This window comes from Coregonus lavaretus, assembly GCF_964263955.1.
Source record: "Coregonus lavaretus genome assembly, chromosome: 21".
In the NCBI taxonomy this organism is placed as follows: Eukaryota; Metazoa; Chordata; class Actinopteri; order Salmoniformes; family Salmonidae; genus Coregonus; species Coregonus lavaretus.
In genome coordinates, this window is record NC_140008.1 from 9,734,798 (window position 1) to 9,760,553 (window position 25,756).

Sequence of the window (25,756 nt, forward strand, 5' to 3'; positions counted from 1 at the left end):
TTATGGCCACAACATCTGTTTGGTGAGTAGGCCTAGGCTAATGATTCTGATGAAAATACGCTCTGTCTATTTTCACCGTCTATGTTTAGGGGGGTTCTAAATGGCACTAGCACTTGGGAAAGTAGCCTAAGCAGAAAATAGACAGGATGCAAATATTTCAAAACTGCAGCTCTCGTTGTTGGAACACATATTTCCCTACCTCAGTCAACCAGTCAATTTTGAATGTGATTAAACTGTCGTCTTTTGGCAAGCTTGTGTATCCCATCAGTTAGATAGTTTTTTATAGACATTTACAGTGCTTTCAGAAAGTATTCATGCCCCTTGACTTATTCCACATTTGTTGTGTTACAGCCTGAATTCTAAATGGATTAGATTAATTTTCTCCCATCTTCACACAATACCCCATAATGACAAAGTGAAAACATTTTTTGAGAATGTTTTGCAAATGTATTAAAAATACAGAAATATCTAATTTACATAAGTATTCACACCCCTGAGCACCTTTGGCGATTACAGCTTTGAGTAGTCTTGAGTATGTCTGTATCAGCTTTGCACATCTGGATTTGGGGATTTTCTCCCTTCTCCCTTGAGAATTTTCTCAAGCTCTGTTAATTATGATGGGGAGCGGCGGTGAACAGCAATCTTCAAGTCTTTCCATAGATTTTCAAATGGGATTCAAGTCTGGGCTTTGGCTGGGCCACTCAAGGACATTCACATTCTTGTTCTGAAGTTCAGTTGGTAGAGCATAGCGTTTGCAACGCCAGGGTTGTGGGTTCGATTCCCACGGGGGGCCAGTATGAAAATAAATAAATAATGTATGCACTCTGGATAAGAGCGTCTGCTAAAATGACTAAAATTTTAAAAAAGGCTGTATGCTTGGGGTCATTGTCCTGTAGGAATGTAAGTCTTCGCCCAAGTCTAAGGTCGTCTTTCTACTCCGAAACAGGTTCTCATCAAGGATATGCCTGTACTTGGCTCCATTCATTGTGTCCTCTATCCTTACCAGTCTCCCAGTCCCTGCCACTGAAAAGCTTCCCCATAGCATGATGCTGCCACCACCGTGCTTCCCGGTAGGGATGGTGTTAGATGGGTGATGAGCTGTGCCTGGTTCTCCAGACATAGCACTTTGCATTCAGGCCATAGAGTTAAAAAAAAGTATAAATCTGACTACAGAATCTTTTGCATTACTATCTCAGTCTTTCACATGCTTTTTTGCTAACTCCAGGCATGCTGTCATGTGCCTTTTTCTCAGGAGTGGCTTCCATCTGGCCACTCTCCCATAAAGCCCTGATTGGTGAAGTGCTGTAGAGACTGTTGTCCTTCTGGGAGGTTCTCCCATCTCAGCCAAGGAACTCTGTAGTTCTGTCAGAGTGCTCATTGGGTTCTTGGTCACCTCCCTGACCAAGGTTCTTCTTGCCCTGTTGCTCAGTTTGGTCGGACGGCCAGCTCTAGGCAGAGTCTGGGTAGTTTCATATTTTTTCAATTTCCCAATGATGGCGACCACTATGCTCTTGGAAACTTTCTAAACTCTAGAAATTGTTTTATACATTTCCCCAGATACATGCCACACATCTCAAAGATCTTCGGACACTTCCTTGGACTTCATGGTAAAGTTTCCGCTCTGACATGGACTGTCAACTGTGGGACCTTATATAGACAGGTGTGTTTCTTTCTAAATCATGTCCAAACAATTGAATTGGCAACAGGTGTAGTGGCATCTCAAGGATGATCAAAGGAAATGTGATGCACCGGAGCTTAATTTGGAGTGTCACAGCAAAGGGGTGTGAATAGTTTTAAATTAGATATTTAATTTAGTCCCGTGTAGCTCAGTGGGTAGAGCATGGCGCTTGCAACGCCAGGGTGGGGGTTTGATTCCCACGGGGGACCAGTACGAAAAAAGTATGAAAATGTAATGCACTCACTACTGTAAGTCGCTCTGGATAAGAGCGTCTGCTAAATGACTAAAATAAATTTTTTTAATGTAATTTTCAAAACATTTGCAAACATTTCTAAAAACATATTTTCACTGTCATTATGAGGAATTGTGTGTGAAAAAAAAAATATTTAATCCATTTTGAATTCAGGCTTTAACAACAAAATGTGGAATAAGTCAAGAGGTACAATTACTTTCTGAAGGCACTGTATTTCTGTAGGCCTAACGGGAGCTTGTGTACGCACTCAGCACATGTGTGTATAGGAATCTGTCGGAACGCAATTGAGTGAGTGAGTGAGACACAGAGGGGAAAGGGAATTTAGGGAGAAGAACTGTGTGATGATTTGCTTGGTTAATTTTTTGTTGTGCCCCGCAAATGCACATGAACAAATGGAACACTAGAGTCAAAGCAAATTAACGTTGTCTTCAAGTCAAAATTTCGATCTCTGGTTAAAGATGGAGTTTTGACGTCAGTTGGAGTACTCATACCCATCCCAAATGTGAACCCACCTTGACAGTAAGAGTAGTGATGCAGTCCTGGCCTCTCTAGTAGAGACATCTCTCTCTTACAGATCATTTCATGGTACAGTATGTGGGGTGGAGAAATATGAAAGGTAGTAGTGATATGAAGAGTACAGTATAGTAGGTAGTTAGCATACTTGTCAGTGAGTGCGGTGATGCGGTCCTGGTCTCTCTGGTGCTGGACCTGTCCCTCCTCCACGTGGATCCTCCTGTCCTCCAGCAGAGACTCCACCTGCTCTTTGGACAGACGAGTCTGCTCCTCCATCTGAGCCTGCAGCGCCTCCACCTGCACAGGTAGGCACATTACACCAGTTCAACTTACAGCAAGAGTGTTCAAGGAGCTAAAGGAGTTGCTTGTGAGTGTGTGTCGTACTACCTGTAGCAGTAAGGTCTGGTTGTCTCTTCTGTACTGCTCTGGGCTTTCTCCATTCACCACTCCCACTGATCTGGACGCCCGGCTTCCCTCTGCTCACAGACAGAACCAAGGCTAAGTGACACAGTCAGGAAAATATTGCACTCCCAAAACGGATTATTCCACATTTCCCTAAACTGATGTGCTAAGAGCCCACTGTGATCCTATTTACTAAATTTGATTTTAGTAGCTCCCCTCCTTAGGCTTAGGTTTATCTTACGTAGGGAACATCTTTCAACTCTTAGGTAGAGCAAATTGTTATGAGATGCAGGGCCAGCCCTAGCCCACACATTTTTGCCATGGGACGGAGAGAAAATTGTGCTATTTTATAACTAATTTTATGGTATTCTACTAATTTCTGCGTTGGTCGGAGAGAAAAATTTGCAGTTTTACAGCTACTTTCCTGCAATTCTACACATTGCCATGACTTATCCCATGCTGATATGATATCTGAGGGAGAGTGAATAACAAAATCAAATGGGGGCCCCCTGGAGGTCAGGGCCCCTGGGCACGTGCCCTGGATGCCCGGTCGGTAATTCGACCATGATTACGATAAGTTTAGATAGCTGGCTAGACTAACTTACCAATCTAAAACGTTAGAGTTGACATGGGCTAATTGAGTGATTGTCAGTGACTGACATAAGAAGAAAACTGCTAATCCACAACCAAATTTCGGAATTGCACCTTGTGTATTCTACTATTCTAACTATCAACAGTAAGTTGAGACCTCAACGGTCCCCTATGTCGCTTATGCCTGGGGCCGGCCCTGATCAAATGCCATCTAGAATGATTTTTACTTATAAACCTTCTGCAATATCTCAAACCAACAGATACATCTAAATATGTATAACCCAAAAATATATTTATCAAGTCACGGAAATTTTCTTCAACCTTTTGCAGATCCAGTTCTTGACTTTGCCGTCTTCCGATGGTCCAGAATCCTGGGCTCAAGCTCCTTCTGGGCTATGGTAACCTACAGCACAGCAGACAGACAGGCAATAGTCATGTACAGTGAGGGAAAAAAGTATTTGATCCCCTGCTGATTTTGTACGTTTGCCCACTGACAAAGACATGATCAGTCTATAATTTTAATGGTAGGTTTATTTGAACAGTGAGAGACAGAATAACAACAACAGAATCCAGAAAAACGCATGTCAAAAATGTTATAAATTGACTTGCATTTTAATGAGGGAAATAAGTATTTGACCACCTCTCAATCAGAAAGATTTCTGGCTCCCATGTGTCTTTTATACAGGTAACGAGCTGAGATTAGGAGCACACTCTTAAAGGGAGTGCTCCTAATCTCAGTTTGTTACCTGTATAAAAGTCACCTGTCCACAGAAGCAATCAATCAATCCGATTCCAAACTCTCCACCATGGCCAAGACCAAAGAGCTCTCCAAGGATGTCAGGGACAAGATTGTAGACCTACACAAGGCTGGAATGGGCTACAAGACCATCGCCAAGCAGCTTGGTGAGAAGGTGACAACAGTTGGTGCGATTATTCACAAATGGATGAAACACAAAAGAACTGTCAATCTCCCTCGGTCTGGGGCTCCATGCAAGATCTCACCTCGTGGCGTTGCAATGATCATGAGAACGGTGATGAATCAGCCCAGAACTACACAGGAGGATCTTGTCAAAGATCTCAAGGCAGCTGGGACCATAGTCACCAAGAAAACAATTGGTAACACACTACGCCGTGAAGGACTGAAATCCTGCAGCGCCCGCAAGGTCCCCCCGCTCAAGAAAGCACATACAGTGGGGAAAAAAAGTATTTAGTCAGCCACCAATTGTGCAAGTTCTCCCACTTAAAAAGATGAGAGAGGCCTGTAATTTTCATCATAGGTACACGTCAACTATGACAGACAAATTGAGAAAAAAAAATCCAGAAAATCCCATTGTAGGGTTTTTAATGAATTTATTTGCAAATTATGGTGGAAAATAAGTATTTGGTCACCTACAAACAAGCAAGATTTCTGGCTCTCACAGACCTGTAACTTCTTCTTTAAGAGGCTCCTCTGTCCTCCACTCGTTACCTGTATTAATGGCACCTGTTTGAACTTGTTATCAGTATAAAAGACACCTGTCCACAACCTCAAACAGTCACACTCCAAACTTCACAATGGCCAAGACCAAAGAGCTGTCAAAGGACACCAAAAACAAAATTGTAGACCTGCACCAGGCTGGGAAGACTGAATCTGCAATAGGTAAGCAGCTTGGTTTGAAGAAATCAACTGTGGGAGCAATTATTAGGAAATGGAAGACATACAAGACCACTGATAATCTCCCTCGATCTGGGGCTCCACGCAAGATCTCACCCCGTGGGGTCAAAATGATCACAAGAACGGTGAGCAAAAATCCCAGAACCACACGGGGGGACCTAGTGAATGACCTGCAGAGAGCTGGGACCAAAGTAACAAAGCCAACCATCAGTAACACACTACGCCGCCAGGGACTCAAATCCTGCAGTGCGAGACGTGTCCCCCTGCTTAAGCCAGTACATGTCCAGGCCCGTCTGAAGTGCATTTGGATGATTTACATTTACATTTTTAGTCATTTAGCAGACGCTCTTATCCAGAGCGACTTACAGTTAGTGAATACATATTTTTTTTTATATATACTGGCCCCCCGTGGGAATCTAACCCACAACCCTGGCGTTGCAAACGCCATGCTCTATCAACTGAGCTACATCCCTGCCGGCCATTCCCTCCCCTACCCTGGGCCAATTGTGCGCCGCCCATGAGTCTCCCGGTCGCGGCCGGCTGCGACAGAGCCTGGATTCGAACCAGGATCTCTAGTGGCACAGTTAGCACTGCGATGCAGTGCCTTAGACCACTGCGCCACTCAGGATGATCCAGAAGAGGATTGGGAGAATGTCATATGGTCAGATGAAACCAAAATATAACTTTTTGGTAAAAACTCAACTCGTCATGTTTGGAGGACAAAGAATGCTGAGTTGCATCCAAAGAACACCATACCTACTGTGAAGCATAGGGTTGGAAACATCATGCTTTGGGGCTGTTTTTCTGCAAAGGGACCAGGACGACTGATCCGTGTAAAGGAAAGAATGAATGGGGTCATGTATCGTGAGATTTTGAGTGAAACCCTCCTTCCATCAGCAAGGGCATTGAAGATTAAACGTGGCTGGGTCTTTCAGCATGACAATGATCCCAAACACACCGCCCAGGCAACGAAGGAGTGGCTTCGTAAGAAGCATTTCAAGGTCCTGGAGTGGCCTAGCCAGTCTCCAGATCTCAACCCCATAGAAAATCTTTGGAGGGAGTTGAAAGTCTGTGTTGCCCAGCGACAGCCCCAAAACATCACTGCTCTAGAGGAGATCTGCATGGAGGAATGGGCCAAAATACCAGCAACAGTGTGTGAAAACCTTGTGAAGACTTACAGAAAACGTTTGACCTGTGTCATTGCCAACAAAGGGTATATAACAAAGTATTGAGAAACTTTTGTTATTGACCAAATACTTATTTTCCACCATCATATGCCAATAAATTCATTAAAAATCCTACAATGTGATTTTCTGGATTTTTTTTTCTCATTTTGTCTGTCATAGTTGATGTGTACCTATGATGAAAATTACAGGCCTCTCTCATCTTTTTAAGTGGGAGAACTTGCACAATTGGTGGCTGACTAAATACTTTTTTTCCCCACTGTATACAGGCCCGTCTGAAGTTTGCCAATGAACATCTGAATGATTCAGAGGAGAACTGGGTGAAAGTGTTGTGGTCAGATGAGACCAAAATCGAGCTCTTTGGCATCAACTCAACTCGCCGTGTTTGGAGGAGAAGGAATGCTGCCTATGACCCCAAGAACACCATCCCCACCGTCAAACATGGAGGTGGAAACATTATGCTTTGGGGGTGTTTTGCTGCTAAGGGGACAGGACAACTTCACTGCATCAAAGGGACGATGGACGGGGCCATGTACCGTCAAATCTTGGGTGAGAACCTCCTTCCCTCAGCCAGGGCATTGAAAATGGGTCGTGGATGGGTATTCCAGCATGACAATGACCCAAAACACACGGCCAAGGCAACAAAGGAGTGGCTCAAGAAGAAGCACATTAAGGTCCTGGAGTGGCCTAGCCAGTCTCCAGACCTTAATCCCATATAAAATATGTGGAGGGAGCTGAAGGTTTGAGTTGCCAAACGTCAGCCTCGAAACCTTAATGACTTTGAGAAGATCTGCAAAGAGGAGTGGGACAAAATCCCTCCTGAGATGTGTGCAAACCTGGTGGCCAACTACAAGAAACGTCTGACCTCTGTGATTGCCAACAAGGGTTTTGCCACCAAGTACTAAGTCATGTTTTGCAGAGGGGTCAAATACTTATTTCCCTCATTAAAATGCAAATCAATTTATAACATTTTTGACATGTGTTTTTCTGGATTCTTTTGTTGTTATTCTGTCTCACTGTTCAAATAAACCTACCATTAAAATTATAGACTGATCATTTCTTTGTCAGTGGGCAAACGTACAAAATCAGCAGGGGATCAAATACTTTTTTCCCTAACTGTAAGCCGCCAACTAGATATCGATCCCTGTCCGAAGTCATGTAATGTAAAATAAGACAATGGGGTAGAATAGGTCCTGAAGTGAGACTGTGACCCCTGACCTTGTGAGGAGGGTCACGGTGGAAGTAGGTGATCTCCCCAGTGTCTGGCCCCACCAGGGCTAACAGATGCTGGATTTTCTTCCTGTCCTCCAGCTCTCTGAACACAAAGACAACATAAAACCTTCAACTTTCATGTTTTTCATGTCTAAAGCTGGAAATGTCAATAGCAATTGTAAAGTGTAATTGTGAATCAAATGAGAGCTCACCTGATCTTGAGCCTGTCATTCTCTGCGTACAGACGCAGGGCCTGTTCCCTCTCCTGGAAGAGGTACACTTGCATGTCGCTCAAAGCCTTCTGCAGCTCAGAGATCTCCCCCTCGCGCTGGCGCACCTCCCACTGCAGCTTGTGCTGGGAGGGCAGGGAGAGACAGGGGATTAAAACACACTCATCAGTTGCTCTGTCTGCATGCATGCCCCCTCCCACCACACACACAGTTTACCTGGTCCTCTGTGGTGCCTCTGTACTTCTCCAGCATCTGCATCAGGTCATCGTGTTCTCCATCAAACTGGGCAATCTTCCCCCTGTAGAACTCCAGCAGCTCTCTGGAGGGGCGCAGGTAGGCCAGACGCTCCGTGATGGGGGGCAGGGGAGAGTCCTCCACCCCAGGGGTGCGGCCCGTCGGCCTGGAAGGGAAGACAACCCAGAAAATAGGAAATTATCCCACTAAGCTAACAAAGATAAAAACCAATCTAGGAACAATTCCTTAGAGTCAGATTAGAGTAGGAGCCGTAGGGGGATTAGACACAATAATGTTAAGTATTCTGTGATTACAGCTACTAGGTTTCTTGACTTTAGTGGATTCGTCAGAGTTGGTCACTACAATTATGTTATCTGATAGAGGAAACAATTAAACAACACAATACAGGTAGCCTTTATAATAATAATAATATGCCATTTAGCAGAGGCTTTTATCCAAAGCGACTTACAGTCATGTGTGCATACATTTTTACGTATGGATGGTCCCAGGGATCGAACCCACTACCCTGGCGTTACAAGCGCCATGCTCTACCAATTGAGCTACAGAGGACCACTTTACTTACCTTTCTCTTGTTGGAGGTGACTCCATCATGTTGACCTGAAACAGATTTACAATATTGACTTGTAATACATATATTGTTCAATTTGAGACACAGTTAGATGATTGTTATGATCTGCGTGGAAGCCTGGTAGGTTTTAAGTAGGGCATTATAGCAGCTATCTGTTGTTGTGACTTGTGCCATGATACTGGGTGTTCAGTTGCCCACAGGAAAGCATCTAGTCTAAGAGATGCTAACACTGTAACAGGACCTCTCAAAACAATGTAATTCCCAAATTGAGTAACAGGTGTCTGGCCGCTCTCCTGTGTAATTCATTCAGGGTAGCCTTCCCGTCGTTGCTAAGCGCCTGCGTGGCAAGGGACGCGGTGAGTTTGAAACTGCACAACGCTACTGTAGCTGGCTACCACCACCACTGGTTGCACTTGGTTACCCAGCTAGGTAGCGATTTGTGTCTATTAAATGTATTGATGAAATACAATCGTTTGCTTGCTAGTTCGTTCGTTCTAACAAAGTGAGCTGCCAGCTAGAACAACGCAACAGTGCACTCACTTCACAAACAAGTCTCAAAAACATTCGCCAGTCAAATTAGCTTGCGTTAGCTAGCTAACACCGATGGATAACAGTACAACGCTCAGGTTTGAGTGCCATATCAGATGGCATTATTTCAACAATGATTCTGTTTTAAACATTGACATTCGTTTTCTCGTTACCTTTTACTGTTTCATGAAACTTCTAACTGTCTGCCGCTTGAGATACCGGAAGTTTACAAATGTCTTTCTTCGGAGAAAAAAAGAAGTGCAGTGTGATTCGAGTAGCGATGCTCTACCGCCACCTACTGTTCTTTGTAGTGAATTGAAACATTGTGTGGCCGGCTGGACTTGTGCACCAATTTCTGCATTTCATTTGATGTAGCAACATCACTGTTTTAAGGTAGCCCATAAGGAAATAGTGATATATAAGCCTAACTATGTTTTTTATTTGTCATAGACAATTAGGCCTAAAACGTAATTGCCACAGGCACTAGTTTATCATATGTTAAATAACCTAAATGTACAGTAGTAGTAGAGGTGGTGGCATAAGGCCTATGCTATGAATTATTTGCATTCATAACCCTGTCAATTGAGGTTATGATTTGGGGAGTGTACGCTGATCCTAGACCTGCTCCTGAGCAACTGTTACCCGGAGCTATTCTCTAAATAGGGCCACTGGTGTCACGCATCTACCACCCAGCGTTCATTATCGGTAGCGCCACTGTTGGTAGGGAACTGTCGATTGAACGCTGGTCGGTGGCACCGTTTTTTTTGTTGTCGAAAATGGAACGAAAAGTAGCTCGAGAATTTAAGCACAAGGTAAGAACTTAAGAATGAAATATTTGCATAATGTGTTAAGCAAAGCAATTGGTGTTTCAGTTCTCTTTGGCTGTCATCAAAGTATGATGTACTCTGAACCCTATTGGGGTAACGCTTTTACTTACACAGCAGTCTTTAAATGCGTTTATTATGTATTGATAGGTGTTGAGAACTAATTAGTATAGGACTAACACAAGTTCTGTCTTGGATTTTTATTGCATTGTTTCATCCTTTATTTCACAATTGTGAAATTAGGCTGTTTGTGTTATACAACTGTAATACAACTTCATTCTCTGTAAGATTAAAACGTTGCCCCCTCATATGTAAGGATATTTAATTGAATATATTCCTTTTTAACACTGTATGTGTGTATGGGTTATACAGTAACATACATTTAGATGATCGGGAGAGTCTGTACAGATAAACTAGGCTACAGTATATCATGATGACATATGGCCTGTGTGTCGGCGTTCTTGATTGGTTAGTCTTTGTGCACTATGTGTATCGTAGAAAGTTCGTCTGGGTTTTCCAACTTCTATTTTGTTTGTTGGTCATTCTTGATCCAACACAAATATACCAATGATGCATTTTGTAGGCCTACATAGGCATACACTTGTTCATTTCCCAAATGCAGGTTACAGTATCCGGGTAATAATGTCAAAACATAAACTGTGTAAAGGGAACGTGATACATTTGGGTTCAATCCTCTGTAATGTGGATCCCTAGCCATCTGGCCTCAATGTTGTAGGCTGTCACTGGGTCGCTCCCCATTTGATAATTTAGTCAGTGTCAGGGATGTCCAACACAGCTGAAAGGAAGGGACAATTTACAGCAGCAATTAGAGAAGGAGAGAGCAGGCAGGCAGGCAGGCAGGCATGAGCAACAACAACTCATTTGATTTGTCTTTTAGAGGTGAATATAGGCTAATGTTGGATTGAAGTGGGCCCTTTAATCTCTCTTATAGCTGATTTGACATTAATGTGTGTTGTATTCACCCCTGTGCTTTTGTTGAATGTTTGAGAATAAGCTGTGTGTTGGTCCATGTTCCCGGACTACCCAGTGTTCTGTGGGTGGTGCTTTATGATCTGCTTCATCAGTTTATGTGGCCAAAGTCTACACATAGTCACATTGCTTACCTTGTCTCTCAATGTTGAGTTAGAGAGCTTTACAACACTATAAACCGGCATACACCCAGCAACCTTTGCATGTTTGTGCTTGTGTGCGGTAATGTGTATCTAGGTGTGTGTGTGTGCTTGCGTGTGTGTGTGGACGTGTTTAACTATGCTTGTGGGGACCAGAAGTCCCCACAAGGTCAAATGCTATTTCTAGGGGGGTAGGGTTAAGGTAAAAATTAGTGTTAGGGTTAGAATTAGGGTTAGGGTTAGGAGCTAGAGTTAGTTTTAGGGTTAGGAGCCAGGGTTAGGTTTAGGGTTAGGATTAAGGTTAGGTTTTGGGGTTAAGGTTAGGGTTAGGGTTAGGGTTAGGGTAAGGGTTAGAGTTAGGGTTATGGTTAGGGGGTAGGGAAAATAAGAATTTGAATGGGACTGAATTTTGTGTCCCCACAAGGTTAGTTGTACAAGACTGTGTGTGTGTGTGTGTGTGTGTGTGTGTGAGTGTATCTCTAATACTTTTTTTTGTATGGTGGAGGACCTCTTGTCTCAGGGTTGTACTGTAAGGTTGTATTTCTCACCTCACTATTCCAAACCCCCCTCCAACCTCTCCCCTCCGTCTCACTCCCTCACTCCCTCTCCCCAGTCCGGTGGCATAAGAGTGGCTCCCAGCCCAGAGTCATAGTAAGAGCCGGCCACTTCACAGGAGAAAGGATCTAGAAAGAGGGAAAGCTATCTGGCCTTCTGCCACCAGCATCAACAATAGAGCAGAGATACTATTGATGCTAACACTTTTATAGGCACACAAACGCACACACGCACACACACACACACACACACACACACACACACACACACACACACACACACACACACACACACACACACACACACACACACACACACACACACACCTAGGGCTAGAGTGCATGCCCCATGCCGTGGTGAAAGGACCACAGTTGAGAGGGATGTGTTAGTAAGTATCTGCAGCCTTCTCTGCCTGTGGCAGCTGCCATCTTGTCTGTGATGATGAGGATGAGGATGATGATGAAGATGTATTTGTTGTCTAGGTGGAGCTGCTCATTGACAATGAGGCAGAAAAGGATTACCTGTACGATGTCCTGCGGATGTACCACAAGTGAGTACCACCATCTCTGTCTGACTTTCACATTAGTTTAGTGCTAAATTATTGACTTGTTTGTAATTTTCAGGACAACCTATTTTCACCACAGTTGTTACATTTTCTTCCCTTAACTGATTTCAGTTTGCTGATCCTTTATTTGGGTATTATTAGTAGTGTACTCTGCCAGTACTAGATAAATCAATTGTTAGTAGTTAGTAGTATTTGTTAGTAGTGTACTCTGCCAGTACTAGATAAATCAATTGTTAGTAGTTAGTAGTAGTAGTTGTTAGTAGTGTACTACTATACTTTTTTCTGTCACTTCTATTTCAACCAAGATGGAAATGGTCAAAGCAAATGTCTTGATTTCTCTCAAATTACACATTTATGTATAATAGGAGGGTTAAGTCTCCTGTGTGTGTGTGTGTGTGTGTGTGTGTGTGTGTGTATGTGTGTGTGTATGTGTGTGTGCATGCTTGTGTGTGTATACAGGTATTTTATGTTGGAAGATAAGGTTTCATTCAGGACTGTGATGTTAATGTGGACTGAATGGGAAGTTAGAGGTGCTGGTTTCCATGTGCTCTTGTGGAGCCAGAGCCCTAAGACCCCATTGGTTAGACCTATGTTCAGTTTTCCATTGTGCTCCGCCAAGCCTGGCCAGCTATTCACAAAAGCCATTTCCACTTTCATACACGAGTCAGGAGTGAAATGGTGAACGTTAATAATTAATAGTCATAGGTCATAGGCCTATTTGTTCCCATTGATAGGTTGATTGCACATTCTTGGAATCCTTGATGACCCATAAGGGTGTGGTGTTTATCATACTGTTCTGTCCTAGTTGTTCTGTACGCTGCTTTGAGTCACTTTGTCCTCAAAGTCATGTAAAAAAAAAAAAATGATAAAGAAAGGCGTTCAAAACGTCTCCCTCTCTCTAAGATTATTGTGCAGTGACACAGTGTGTGTGTGTGTGCTTCCGTCAAGCATGTGTGTGTGTGTGTGTTGAGCTGTCCTCTGACCCTCTGCTCTCTCCGTCAGGTCCATGGAGCTGTCAGTGTTGGTGGGGGACCTGAAACTGGTCATCAACGAGCCCAGCCGCCTGCCGCTGTTTGATGCCATCCGGCCCCTCATTCCCCTCAAACACCAGGTGGAGTACGACCTGCTCACCCCCAAGAGGTCACGGTGAGTGGAGGGGTCGCTGCCATCCACCAGGCTGGAGCTTTAACAGTCCATAGACTTTCAATAAGATGCCCTTGTCTTATATGTTCTAGTCACTATTCCAAGGTAATGAGAATGTACACTACATTGATACACATAACTGATATGTCATCCTCCATCTATCCCCTTCTCCTTCTCCCCTCCTGTCTTTCTCCTCCTCCCCCTCTCCATCCTGTTGGCGCAGTAAGCTAAAGGAGGTGCGTCTGGATCGTACTCATCCTGAGGGGCTGGGGCTGAGTGTAAGAGGGGGCCTGGAGTTCGGCTGTGGACTCTTCATCTCACAGATCGTCAAGGATGGACAGGCTGGAAACAGTGGCCTGCAGGTGTGTGTGTGTGTGTGTGTGTATTTTCATGAGGTCATGAAAGGGACAGTCTTTCATATGATATGGTCAGTATTTCCACTAGGTGGAGTAAAGAAACATTGATTGGATAACCCTTGAGAAGCAGATTCATAGACAGCACCACTTGACTCCGTTGAGAAATGGGAAACGTCATGACGTCAAACGTCTTTGTATTAGTCATTATGCAGTTCATATGAGTATCTCCCCTTGCTGTTTTACATATAGTAATCAGGGTTGGGGTCAATTCCTTTTAAATACAGTCAATTCAGAAAGTAAACCAAATTCCAATTCCACATTTTCCTCATTGAAAAGCATTGAAGAAAATTGGAATTGGAATTAGAGTTTCAGTGTTATTTCTGAATTGTATGGAATTGAAATTGAATTGACCCCAATCCTGCTGGTAATTGAATGCATCACCTATGCATGCCTCAAATAAAATCAATCAGAGGAACCAACCTCTTTGATAAAAACCTTTTAAGTACCTTCCTGTCCTTCATGAAGTAATTTGCTCCTGAGTCAAGACTGATTGGACCTGCTGTCCTGTCTGTCTGTATACTGTAGTTATTCCCCTCAGCCAGCGCGACAGATGTCCCACACTTCCATTAGCTCAATAACCGGTGACACAAATTGACACACCGCTACAGCTGAGGTGTCACAGCCATCCTGTCTGGCATCTGGAGATAAAAACTATTCTGAGACACATCCTTACCCAGTGAGCACAAGACATTGAAAATATGTATTTTCAACGTCTTTTGCTCATCGAGTACCCAGTATGGAGGGCGGAGGGGTTGTTGTCAGACATCTGAAGAGAAGCAAACACATAATGCGAAACATAACACTCAGAGAAATGTAGTCACACTTTGTCACAACCCATAAAAAGTGATGGTCGTCGTAACGTCTGACCTCTGTGTGACCTCCAGATGGGAGATGAGATTGTACGCATAAATGGATACTCCATTTCTTCCTGTATCCACGAGGAAGTCATCAACCTCATCAAGACCAAGAAGACCGTGTCGCTCAAAGTCAGGCGTAAGTCCACCCAACCCATTAATGGCATATCCTAATAATATACCTATCTTTATGCCATCTAAGTAATAAGACTTAATTTCAATTTCTGTCTCTTTCCTTCTTTTCTCTGTGCAGAGTTTGGGATGATACCAGTGAAGAGGTAGGGCTGTTTCTCTCTTGGTTGGTATTGTATTTGACAACTTTCTGTTTTAGCAAATACTGAGATGAATAAAACAACTAACTATATATTCTGGATAAGAGGCATCCGGGGAGCACTGAGATGTTAACTAGATTCATGTTTTATGTATTTCCTGTGCCAGGTGTCCCTCACAAAATAGGTTTTCAACTGTCCTCAAGGTATCATCCTGGTTAAATAAAGGTTAAATAAATACATAAATGAATATATAATTAGATTTCTGTTCTTCTCCAGTTCCACAGAGGAGCCTCTGAAGTGGCAGTTCGTGGACCAGTTTGTGTCTGAGTCTGGGGTGAGAATGAGATTCATATTCTTTTATATTCAATATTCTCTCATATTCTTTATTCTTTTGGCCCTTCTTCATTCCCATTGTTGTAATTGAATAAACACTCTTATCCAGAACGACCTACAAATAAATAGAGGGGCAGAAAATAACATACTGTAATGCAACCAACCACATCATTTTCTATCTCTGTTTGTTTGTTTGTTTGTTTCTGTCTGTCTGTCTGTCTGTCTGTCTGTCTGTCTGTCTGTCTGTCTGTCTGTCTGTCTGTCTGTCTGTCTGTCTGTCTGTCTGTCTGTCTGTCTGTCTGTCTGTCTGTCTCTCTCTCGCTCTCTCTCTCCTCTCTCTCCTCTCTCTCCTCTCTCTCCTCTCTCTCCTCTCTCTCCTCTCTCTCTCTCTCAGGAGAAGACGAGAAGTGTGGCAGGCCTGGTGTCCATGGGAAGCAAGGAGATGAAGGAGAAGAAAGTGTTCCTGAGCCTGGTGGGCACCAAGGGCATGGGCGTCAGCATCTCCAGTGGCCCCACACAGCAGCCTGGTATCTACGTCAGTAACGTCAAACCTGGCTCTCTCGCTGCTGAAGTAGGACTACAGGTAAGAGTTTGGCCCTGTTCAGCGTACTGTAAACCACTTTGAAATGAACATCTAGAAATGTATCATGATGATCACCTCTGCATAATAAACTCATAGTGTTTTGTCAAGTTCAATGAGAAATCTTCACTGGCTAGGAATTGTTTCTGAACCATGTCTCAATATTGTGTGAGTGTTTATGTGAGAAGATTCCATCTAGCTGGGTCCTAGTATGCCACAATGTCCCAATATGGATTCCAATAAAGTACTGAAATGTGTGTGTGTTGTTGCATGGTTGGTATTGCGGGTTGTATTGTGTTTTGTGTTGGTAGATTGGTGACCAGATCGTGGAGGTGAATGGGGTGGAATTCACCAATCTGGACCACAAAGAGGTAGGACACACGAAATGCAAACAAAGGTTTGATACCTCCAGAAAACCGTTTTGCTTGGTAAATAATACATTTGTAATATTGTAATCTTTTGTGTTTATTGCTTAGTAAAGTTGTATCTGTATTGTGTCTGCAGGCTGTCAGAGTTCTGAAGAGCAGCAGGAGTCTAACCATCACAGTTCTTTCTGGTGCTGTAAGTACACCATCAACTGTTACGAATAGTGCTTCCTTAAAGGAATAGTCCACTCAAAAACACTGTACCCCTAATGATTTACGATACCCCTAATGATATACTATACCCCTAATTATTTACTATACCCCTAATGATATACTATACCCCTAATTATTTACTATACCCCTAATGATTTACGATACCCCTAATGATATACTATACCCCTAATGATTTACTATACCCCTAATGACTTACTATACCCCTAATGACTTACTATACAACTAATGATTTACTACACCCCTAATGACTTACTATACCCCTAATGATTTACTATACCCCTAAGGATTTACTATACCCCTAAGGATTTACTATACCCCTAATTATTTACTATACCCCTAATGACTTACTATACAACTAATGATTTACTATACCCCTAATGACTTACTATACACCTAATGATTTACTATACACCTAAGGATTTACTATACCTCTAATTATTTACTATACCCCTAATGACTTACTATACCCCTAACGACTTAATTTATTTTTACTTCCTAGTAGAGTCTCACATACCCCTAGCAAGTCCTTCTAAATATCTGGTAATCCCTTTGGCAATTTTGGAAAATGCAAATAACTTTGATAAAAATCTATCCAAGTTTACCCTAAAGCTTTATACCCACACCACAGTTTCCACAGTTACTGCAGAAGACAAGAACATTGCATTGTGTCCACCTACAGAGTAGAATAATCTCACTGGGCACACACTGGTTGAATCAACATTGTTTCCGCGTCATTTCAATGAAATTCCGTTGAACCAACATGGAATAGTGGGATGTGTCTGTTTTCTCTTTAGGAAACTTCCCATTTACAAAGACAAACACATCTGTCTGCTTCAGTAGGCGAAAATGTATCAATAGATACATTTGAAAAATGAAGCTATTTACCAGGTGGTTGTCATCAGGCCTCAGTGACAGAGCTGTGTTCTTGTCACACGCTATCTCCTCTTATTTACTGCTGGCATAGTAAAGAACACTTATCCCCTCATTAGTACATGTATAAGTGTTCCCTCTGCCCCCCTTGTCCTTGTGGGTAATTGTTATTTGTGAGTTGAGTGTAGCTCGGTTGAGCTATCCGTCACTTGTATTTCCGGGGCTATTGTTCCCCGTGTGCCTGTATTTTGTTGATGCTATCCAGCGTAACTGTGTCCTACGGAATAAACTCTGTATTCAGTGATTTACCTTTCAGCGCCTGACTCCTTCAAATCACACTCTCACAGAATCACCCACCCTTCAAAATGGAATGATGAGATATGGAGCGGCAGTGGCTAGTAGGCCGTTGACGACGAACGCCGAAGCCTGCCCGAACAAGGAGGGGAGGCAGCTTCGGAGGAAGTCGTGACAGTACTATTTTCTACATTGTAGATGTCACGAGTGTCAGTGTAATGCGGTGGATCGAAGTCAGGTGCAGGACACAGAACTCTTAAGAAACGTACTTTACTGAATAAGTAAAGAACCAATACAGTAATACCTCTTTTTACTGAAGGCGAGAGCCATATCGGCATACTCGGAAGGAATGTGCATTGTGGAGACCTGGTTTGGACTCTCCACCGTAGTAGCCCCTAAGGAAACCCCTACACACCTCCCTGAGCACTGACTGGACCATCCCTTGAGAGCCCTCTGTTGCCAAGAAATAGTGGGGTCATGAGTGGTTAACCAGGGAAGTCCCAACACCACAGGATACGCAGGAGAATCAATCAGATAGAGACTAATCCTCTCCTCATGACCCCCCTGCGTCCTCATTAAGAGTGGTGTGGTAACCTCCCTGATTAGGCCTGACCCTAACGGGCGACTATCTAATGCATGTACAGGGAAGGGCACATCAACACGAACAGTGGGAATCCCTAAACTAAGTGAATACTGATGATCAATAAAATTCCCAGCTGCGCCTGAAGCTATTAGCGCCTTATGCTGTGAATGAGGAGAAAACTCTGGGAAAACAACCTCTATACACAGTTGACCAACAGGGAGCTCTGGGTGAGTCGGGTGCTTACTCACCTGAGATGGCCGACCAGTGCTCTACCTACTGCCTCGACTCCCTGGGGACCCTCCCCAGCACCGACCCGCAGTGTGTCCTCTGCGGCCACAGTTGGTGCAGGGGACGGCCCCTCTCCTGGTCTCCCTAAGCGCAGCACCTCCGAGCTCCATGGGGGTAGGGTCGGAGGTGCTGGGAGATGGAATGAACGGGCCCTGATCAGAACGTCCGCAGGTCTCCAACAGGTTATCCAGCCTGATGGACATCTCCACGAGTTGGTCCAGGTTGAGGTTGGTATCCCTGCGGGCCAGTTCCCACCGAACGTCCTCCCTTAGACTGCAACGATAGTGGTCGATCAGGGCCCTCTCATTCCATCCTGCGCTGGCTGCCAAAGTCCTGAACTTCAGCACAAAATCCTGGGCGCTCCTCCTCTCCTGTCTTAGGTAGAACAAACGCTCGCCCGCCGCTCTCCCCTCCGGTGGATGATCGAATACCGCCCGGAAGCGGCGGGTGAAATCCTCGTAGCGGACAGATGTAGCGTCAATTCCTCCCCACTCTGCGTTGGCCCACTCGAGCGCCTTCCCCGACAGACAGGAGATGAGGGCGGACACGCTCTCGTATCCCGAGGGTGCCGGGTGAATGTTTGCCAGAGACGATGTCCTCCGGAAGTCCATAATGCCGGAAGACCTGTTGGAACAGGACCTCAGCGACCTGGAGAGCAGAAGGAAGACCAGTTAGTGTCAAAAAATGGCATGATTTGGAGAACCGATCTACGACCACCATGACTGTGGTGAAGCCGTCAGAACGTGGGAGAGGAACTAGTTTGCCTGCTGGGGCGTTCCGAGGTGTCTTCGTTTGGGCACATACGGAACAGGAGTTGACATAGCGGGAGACATCAGAAGCCAAGGTGGGCCACCAGTATTTTTGGGCTAGAGAATGCAGGATGCGTGTAATACCAGAGTGCCCTGCCGTAAGAGTGGAGTGCGCCCAGATCAGCAGGCAGTCACGCACACTGGTGGGTACATACACACGCCCCGGAGGGGCGTTGGCAGGCGGGGGGTCCTCCTGAGCCGCCAGGCGGCTGTCTTCATCCACATCCCAAATGACAGGTGCAACGATGAGAGACGAGGGCAGGATAGGACCCCCCAGATCCTTCCTGTCTCCGGTATGGTGCATCCTGCGTCGGCTTTCACATTCTGGGATCCTGGGCGGTAGGACAGAATGAATTGAAAGCGAGTAAGAAATTGGGCCCACCTGGCTTGACGAGAGTTAATCCGTTTCGCTGCCCGTATGTGCTCCAAATTCCGGTGGTCAGTAAGAATCCGGAATGGATGGACTGCGCCCTCCAGCCAGTGTCTCCATTCCTCCAGAGCGAGGACCACCGCCAACAGCTCCCTGTCTCCAACTCCATAGTTCCTCTCTGCGGGAGTAAGCTTTTTAGAGAACAAGGCACAGGGATACATTTTCTCTGGCGTACCGTGCCGCTGGGAGAGGACCGCACCCACGCCCTCCTCCGATGCGTCCACCTCCAGGATGAAAGGACGAGATGGATCTGGGTGTTTTAGGATGGGCGTTGTCGTGAATCTCTCCTTCAGCCTCTTGAAGGCAGTGTCAGCCTCAGGGTTCCAGGCCAGCTTCTGAGGCCCACCCTTAAGGAGAGAGGTGAGCGGTGCGGCTATGGAGCTGAAGGACCTGATAAAACGCCGGTAGAAATTGGCGAAGCCCAGGCAGCTCTGTAGGCCCTTGATGGTGGTGGGGACTGGCCATGACCTGACGGCGTCTGTCTTCACTCCTTCCATGAACACCCCCTGAGGACTGATCCTGTATCCCAGGAAGGAGATGGCCTGTTGGTGGAATTCACATTTCTCCCCCTTCACCAACAGGCTGTGTTCCCGAAGGTGGAGTAGGACAGCTCGGACGTCCCTGACGTGCTCCTCGAACGTAGCTGGGTAGATCAGGATATCGTCGATGTACACCACCACCTGTCTACCCAGCATCTCCCAGAACACGTCATTGACGAAGGACTGGAACACAGAAGGTGCGTTTGCGAGGCCATAGGGCATGACGCAGTATTCATAGTGGCCTGAGGTAGTGCTGAATGCCGTCTTCCACTCGTCTCCTTCCTGGATTCGGATCAGGTTGTAGGCACTCCTCAGGTCCAACTTGGTAAAGTACCGGGCCCCTCGTAGCTGCTCGATGGCCGACGGCACCAGAGGGAGCGGGTACCGGTACTTGGTGGTGACTGCGTTCAGTCCCCTGTAGTCAATGCATGGTCTCAGTCCTCTGTCTTTTTTGGCCATGAAGAAGCTGGCGGAGGCAGGAGAGGTAGAGCGTCTGATGAACCCCTGTTTCAGGATCTCCGCAACATACCTCTCCATGGCCTCAGTCTCTGCCATGGAAAGGGGGTAAATGCGACTCTTCGGGGGGTGTTGTCCCTCCAGCAGGTCAATGGCGCAGTCCCAGGGCCTGTGAGGAGGGAGACACGTAGCCTTTAATGAAGAGAAGTAATCGGAGAGATTTGCGTACTCATGTGGAATGTTGGGCTGGAGGGCGGACTCCAGACTCTCCACTGACGTGGAACAACAAACCACCAGCAGGCAGGTCTTCCGGCATGAGGTGGACCAGGCTGTGATCCTCTTGGTGATCCAATTGATGGTGGGGTTGTGTAGTCTGAGCCAGGGCAATCCCAAGACGATCCAGTGAAGGGGTGACGTGACGATGTGGAATGACAGCTCCTCGTGGTGCTCCGGTAGTGTGGGAATGGGGATGGTGATGGGGAGAGTGACGTGCATAATGGTGCCTGATCCAAGGGGTTTATTGTCCAGTGAGGTGACGTGTAGCGGAGATGGCAGTGGCACGGTGGGTAACCCGCATTCAGAGACCAGCTCCCTATCTACAGTATAAGGTTCCCTGCTGATCCGGAATCTATCATTGCAGTAGAAATGGAAGAGAAGGAATAACCATTCACCGTTATGACGTAACACTCACGGAGTGGCGACGGGAGTCACACCGCCTAGATAGGGAGCCACCAGGAGATATGTGGTGGTGTAGGGGGTGCTGCCCACCTCCATGGGTGAGGACTCGGAAGCAGGGCGGCTTCCATAGCTCAGATGGGGTGAGCGTTGAGGCTCCGGGAGGTGTTGGGAACGCCGTCTCTCTCTCAACATGTTGTCAAGACGGATGGACATGGTGATGAGGGTATCAAGGTCCATCTCGTCGTCCCGACATGCGAGTTCCGTCTTAATGCCCTCCCGTAAGCCTCTCTTGAAAACCGTGCACAGAGCACACTCATTCCAGCCAGAAGACCACGCCACCATGCGAAAGCTCAGAGCGTACTCAGGCGCGGGCCCCTCTCTCTGTTGTAGATGGAGGAGACGCTCACCCCCGTCCTTTCCCTCCGTGGGATGATCAAACACCGCCGTGAACCGAGCGAGGAAGGTGGGGTAGGGAAGCGCCACTGCCTCCTCTCCTTCCCAGACTGCCGTGGCCCAATCCAGCGCCTTTCCTGTAAGTAGCGAAATCACCAGCGCTATCCTGGCTTGGTCAGATGGATATGCCCCAGGCTGACGCACCAGATAAAGTGAAACCTGTAGCAGGAAGCCGCTACATTTAGTAGTTTTACCATCATAGAGCTCCGGTAGGGCGAGGGTTCCCGCAGAAGTGGGTGATAGCACGGGAACAGGTGGATTGGATGCACTCGCCGCTCCCTGAGGTGGAACCGGAGCGCTGGGCAGATTATGCAGAGTTTGGAGCACTACCTGCATGGTGGCGTTTAACTGGGCAAGCTGCTGCTGGTGCTGGTCGAGGCACTGGGAAACTCCTGCTGCATCCATTTTCATGTGGTGTGTGATTCTGTGACGAGTACTGATATACGAAGAGGCAGGACGCAGACGCAGGAATTAACAAGGTCAAGGTTTACTTAATAATGAGGAAGAGAATAACAAAGAGAGAGTAAACGACACGACGCTTAACAATCACACACAACATCATCCAGAACAGTCCAGGGCTAAATAGGGGTGGTGATGAGATGATGAGGTGCAGGTGCGCTGGAGGTGATTAGGGTGCGTTGGGTTTCCATTCCGGTGTTGCCGAGGTGGTACGCTCAGACCGGTGGCTCAGTAGACCGGCGAATCAGAGCGCCGGAGGGGAGCAACGGGAGGAGACGTGACAATAATAATTTATTGGATTTATATAGTGCTTTTCTACCAACTGAGATACTCAAAGCACTTTCCATAGTAGGGTGAAACTCCATCATCAATGTGTAGCACCCACCTCAGTGATGCACGGCAACCATTTTTATGCCAGAACGCTCACCACACATCAGCTATCAGGTGGAGAGGTGAGGAGTGATATATGGCCATTAGGAATGAGGGGGATGATTAGGTGGCAATGATGGAATGTGGCCAGGTTGGGAATTTAGCCAGGACACCGTGGTGAACACCCCTAATCTTACAATAAGTGCCATGGGATTTTGAATGACCACAGAGAGTCAGGACACTCGTTTTAACGTCCCATCCAAAAGACGGCACCCTACGCAAGTGGAATGGCACTTTCATTACAGTCCATCACAGATGTGTTATCTGTTGATTTGTGTGCAAACAAGTGCCTTCTTGTGATTGTCCATATGCTTGAGTGAGTTAACATTCGTTTAACCCGTTTGTAATTCTAAGGCTCACCCAAAGTTCCAAAGCTGAGCGATTGGAACACTCTGACGCCCCCTTTCTGCCTGTCTGTCTGTCCGTCTGTCTGTCCGTCCTGCCTGTCTGGATGTCTGTCCACCTGCCTGCCTGTCTATCTGCCTGTCTGTCTGTCTGTCCCCCACAGGGCAGTGAGTTGTTTATGACAGGCGAGGAGCGTCTGGCGGTGGAGGCTCGCAGGGAGCTGGACAGACAAGAGCTGATGCAACAGAAGAGGGTTGCCATGGAGACCAACAAGATCATCAAGGAGCAGCAGGAGAAGGAGAGGCAGTGAGTGGATATCAATGGACTGATTGATTGACTTGATTAAAATGTGATATTTGGTTCTACTTTTAACAATAAATAAGCTTTTTTATTTAATTCCATTGTCCTCCTAGAGTTGCCGAATCTCCTCTCTACTTCAGTTTGCGCCTCAATTCATGCACCTTGGTTGGAAAACGAGGTAGCAGCGGTGATCCCTTCCCAAAAACACAATTTAATCCACACAAGTGGATATAGGGCATTTAAAATCATCAAGTGTAGCTCAAAGAGGTGATCAAACATATTTCCATTGTGGTGCTTAGAGCCAGGGCCAAACCCTCTAAAAAATATTCTATAGAATAGTTTTCCCTCCAAACAATGATGGGGAGATTGGACAGAAATACTCACAAAAAACACTTGATGACTATAGATTATTGTATTCAGAGAGCTGGAGCTTTGACATTTGGGAACTGATCAATGTACTTTTGCCAAAAGTTATTGTTGTCTGTGCACATACTTTATGAACAGATAACTATCTTGGCACACCTAGAGAGAGAGAACATATGTCATCTCTTTGGGCAGACAGTAGGTGATGACTCAAACACATGTTGCTTTCCACTTTTCAACCCACAAGAAGACAATCTTTGCTCAGTTTGCCAAATTCCGTCCAGGCTTCTGTTCAGAAAACAATCTGTGAAGACATCAGCAGAGCACAAAAGCCTCTATCGCTTGGCTCTGTACACCAGAAAAGGACTGCAATTCCACTAGCAATGATAGCAATCAGACTCACAGGAGAAGACAAGCAAAACAGAAGATACATATTTTTTTTTCTGATTGGCATCCAAGATATACAAAGACTCCAGTGATTACTTGTTGTCAACATAACTTTCATAGTGAATGCATTACACTGACACTGTCTCCAGAAGAATAGGCTGTACATCTCAGTGTGATAGCTAGCCTATAGATGTTTATGTTGTTAACATGTGTTTCTTTGTGTTGTGAACAGGCGAATGATGGAGATTTCTCAGAAGACTGCTGAGGAAGAGGAACGCTACCAGAAGGAGATGGAGAAGTGGGTTCACCCTGTTTGCATATTGATTGCTGTTTCTATAATAAATGTATTTGGTATATTTTGTATTTTGTACAATAATGCTACACTTAATAACGTATTCTACTCCTAGAGGAACATACAGGTCAGTCAGGGACTAGGAGAAACAGACGGATCAGTCAGGGACTGGGAGAAACATACGGATCAGTCAGGGACTGGGAGAAACAGACGGATCAGTCAGGGACTAGGAGAAACAGACGGATCAGTCAGGGAATGGGAGAAACAGACGGATCAGTCAGGGAATGGGAGAAACTGACGGATCAGTCAGGGACTGGGAGAAACAGACGGATCAGTCAGGGACTAGGAGAAACAGACGGATCAGTCAGGGAATGGGAGAAACAGACGGATCAGTCAGGGAATGGGAGAAACTGACGGATCAGTCAGGGACTGGGAGAAACAGACGGATCAGTCAGGGACTGGGAGAAACAGACGGATCAGTCAGGGAATGGGAGAAACAGACGGATCAGTCAGGGACTAGGAGAAACAGACGGATCAGTCAGGGACTAGGAGAAACAGACGGATCAGTCAGGGACTAGGATAAACAGACGGATCAGTCAGGGACTAGGAGAAACAGACGGATCAGTCAGGGACTAGGAGAAACAGACGGATCAGTCAGGGACTAGGAGAAACAGACGGATCAGTCAGGGACTAGGAGAAACAGACGGATCAGTCAGGGACTAGGAGAAACAGACGGATCAGTCAGGGAATGGGAGAAACAGACGGATCAGTCAGGGACTAGGAGAAACAGACGGATCAGTCAGGGACTAGGAGAAACAGACGGATCAGTCAGGGACTGGGAGAAACAGACGGATCAGTCAGGGAATGGGAGAAACTGACGGATCAGTCAGGGAATGGGAGAGTGACATAAAGGGAACCCAGGATCTATCTAAACTTCAAAGACCATCTAGTTGAAATAAAAGAGTTTCAGTTCTCTTGTGTGTTGACAACTATATCAGAGAATGTTTAGTAACTTTGGATGACGCAGTGACCTCCTGACCTGTGTGTGTGTGTTTAGGATCGAGGCTGCGGAGGTGAAGGACAACAGGGAGTGGGAGGAGGACTGTACCCCTGGAGAACAACCCAAAACCAAGAGTCCCTCCCCGGCCCCGCCCGAAATCAACACCCCACCCACCAAGTCCAAGAGCTCTGGTAAGGACAAGGGAACAGGCGATACCTATAGATGAAGGAAGAGCAGCAGGACCAGGAAGGGCCTAGTCTTACAGTTGTGTTGAATCTCTGCATGCTGTCTGTCTCCTGTCTTCTTCCTCTGTGTGCCGTGCTTTTCTGACTTTCTTCACTTCCAGACTATGAAGCCAGCTCGTTTCAGGCTGACGACAATGATGATGAGGAGGAGGAGGAAGAGGAGGAGGAAGAAGAAGAAGAAGAAGGGAGAGAAGTGA

At 45.8% G+C, this 25,756-nt stretch overlaps 2 protein-coding genes across 2 annotated transcripts in view; one reads left to right on the forward strand and one right to left on the reverse strand.

The window, feature by feature from the left end:
- ccdc77 (coiled-coil domain containing 77) overlaps nt 1–9,288 on the reverse strand; it is a 28,328-nt gene extending 19,040 nt beyond the window's left edge. Inside the window, exons 1-8 of the mRNA XM_084185846.1 lie at nt 9,242–9,288; nt 8,535–8,569; nt 7,934–8,117; nt 7,700–7,842; nt 7,494–7,590; nt 3,759–3,840; nt 2,832–2,920; nt 2,593–2,741 (exon numbers count right to left, since the gene is read on the reverse strand). Of these exons, the coding sequence (XP_084041972.1) occupies nt 2,593–2,741; nt 2,832–2,920; nt 3,759–3,840; nt 7,494–7,590; nt 7,700–7,842; nt 7,934–8,117; nt 8,535–8,563 (773 nt within the window). The 5' untranslated portion in view covers nt 8,564–8,569; nt 9,242–9,288. The remainder of the gene's footprint in view (nt 1–2,592; nt 2,742–2,831; nt 2,921–3,758; nt 3,841–7,493; nt 7,591–7,699; nt 7,843–7,933; nt 8,118–8,534; nt 8,570–9,241) is intronic.
- Nucleotides 9,289–9,749: 461 nt separating this feature from the next.
- LOC311149273 (harmonin-like) overlaps nt 9,750–25,756 on the forward strand; it is a 37,615-nt gene continuing 21,608 nt past the window's right edge. Inside the window, exons 1-14 of the mRNA XM_084186397.1 lie at nt 9,750–9,880; nt 12,060–12,127; nt 13,145–13,288; nt 13,509–13,647; nt 14,586–14,694; nt 14,809–14,833; nt 15,104–15,161; nt 15,555–15,743; nt 16,052–16,111; nt 16,245–16,301; nt 23,136–23,278; nt 24,255–24,320; nt 25,372–25,505; nt 25,661–25,752. Of these exons, the coding sequence (XP_084042523.1) occupies nt 9,845–9,880; nt 12,060–12,127; nt 13,145–13,288; nt 13,509–13,647; nt 14,586–14,694; nt 14,809–14,833; nt 15,104–15,161; nt 15,555–15,743; nt 16,052–16,111; nt 16,245–16,301; nt 23,136–23,278; nt 24,255–24,320; nt 25,372–25,505; nt 25,661–25,752 (1,320 nt within the window). The 5' untranslated portion in view covers nt 9,750–9,844. The remainder of the gene's footprint in view (nt 9,881–12,059; nt 12,128–13,144; nt 13,289–13,508; nt 13,648–14,585; nt 14,695–14,808; nt 14,834–15,103; nt 15,162–15,554; nt 15,744–16,051; nt 16,112–16,244; nt 16,302–23,135; nt 23,279–24,254; nt 24,321–25,371; nt 25,506–25,660; nt 25,753–25,756) is intronic.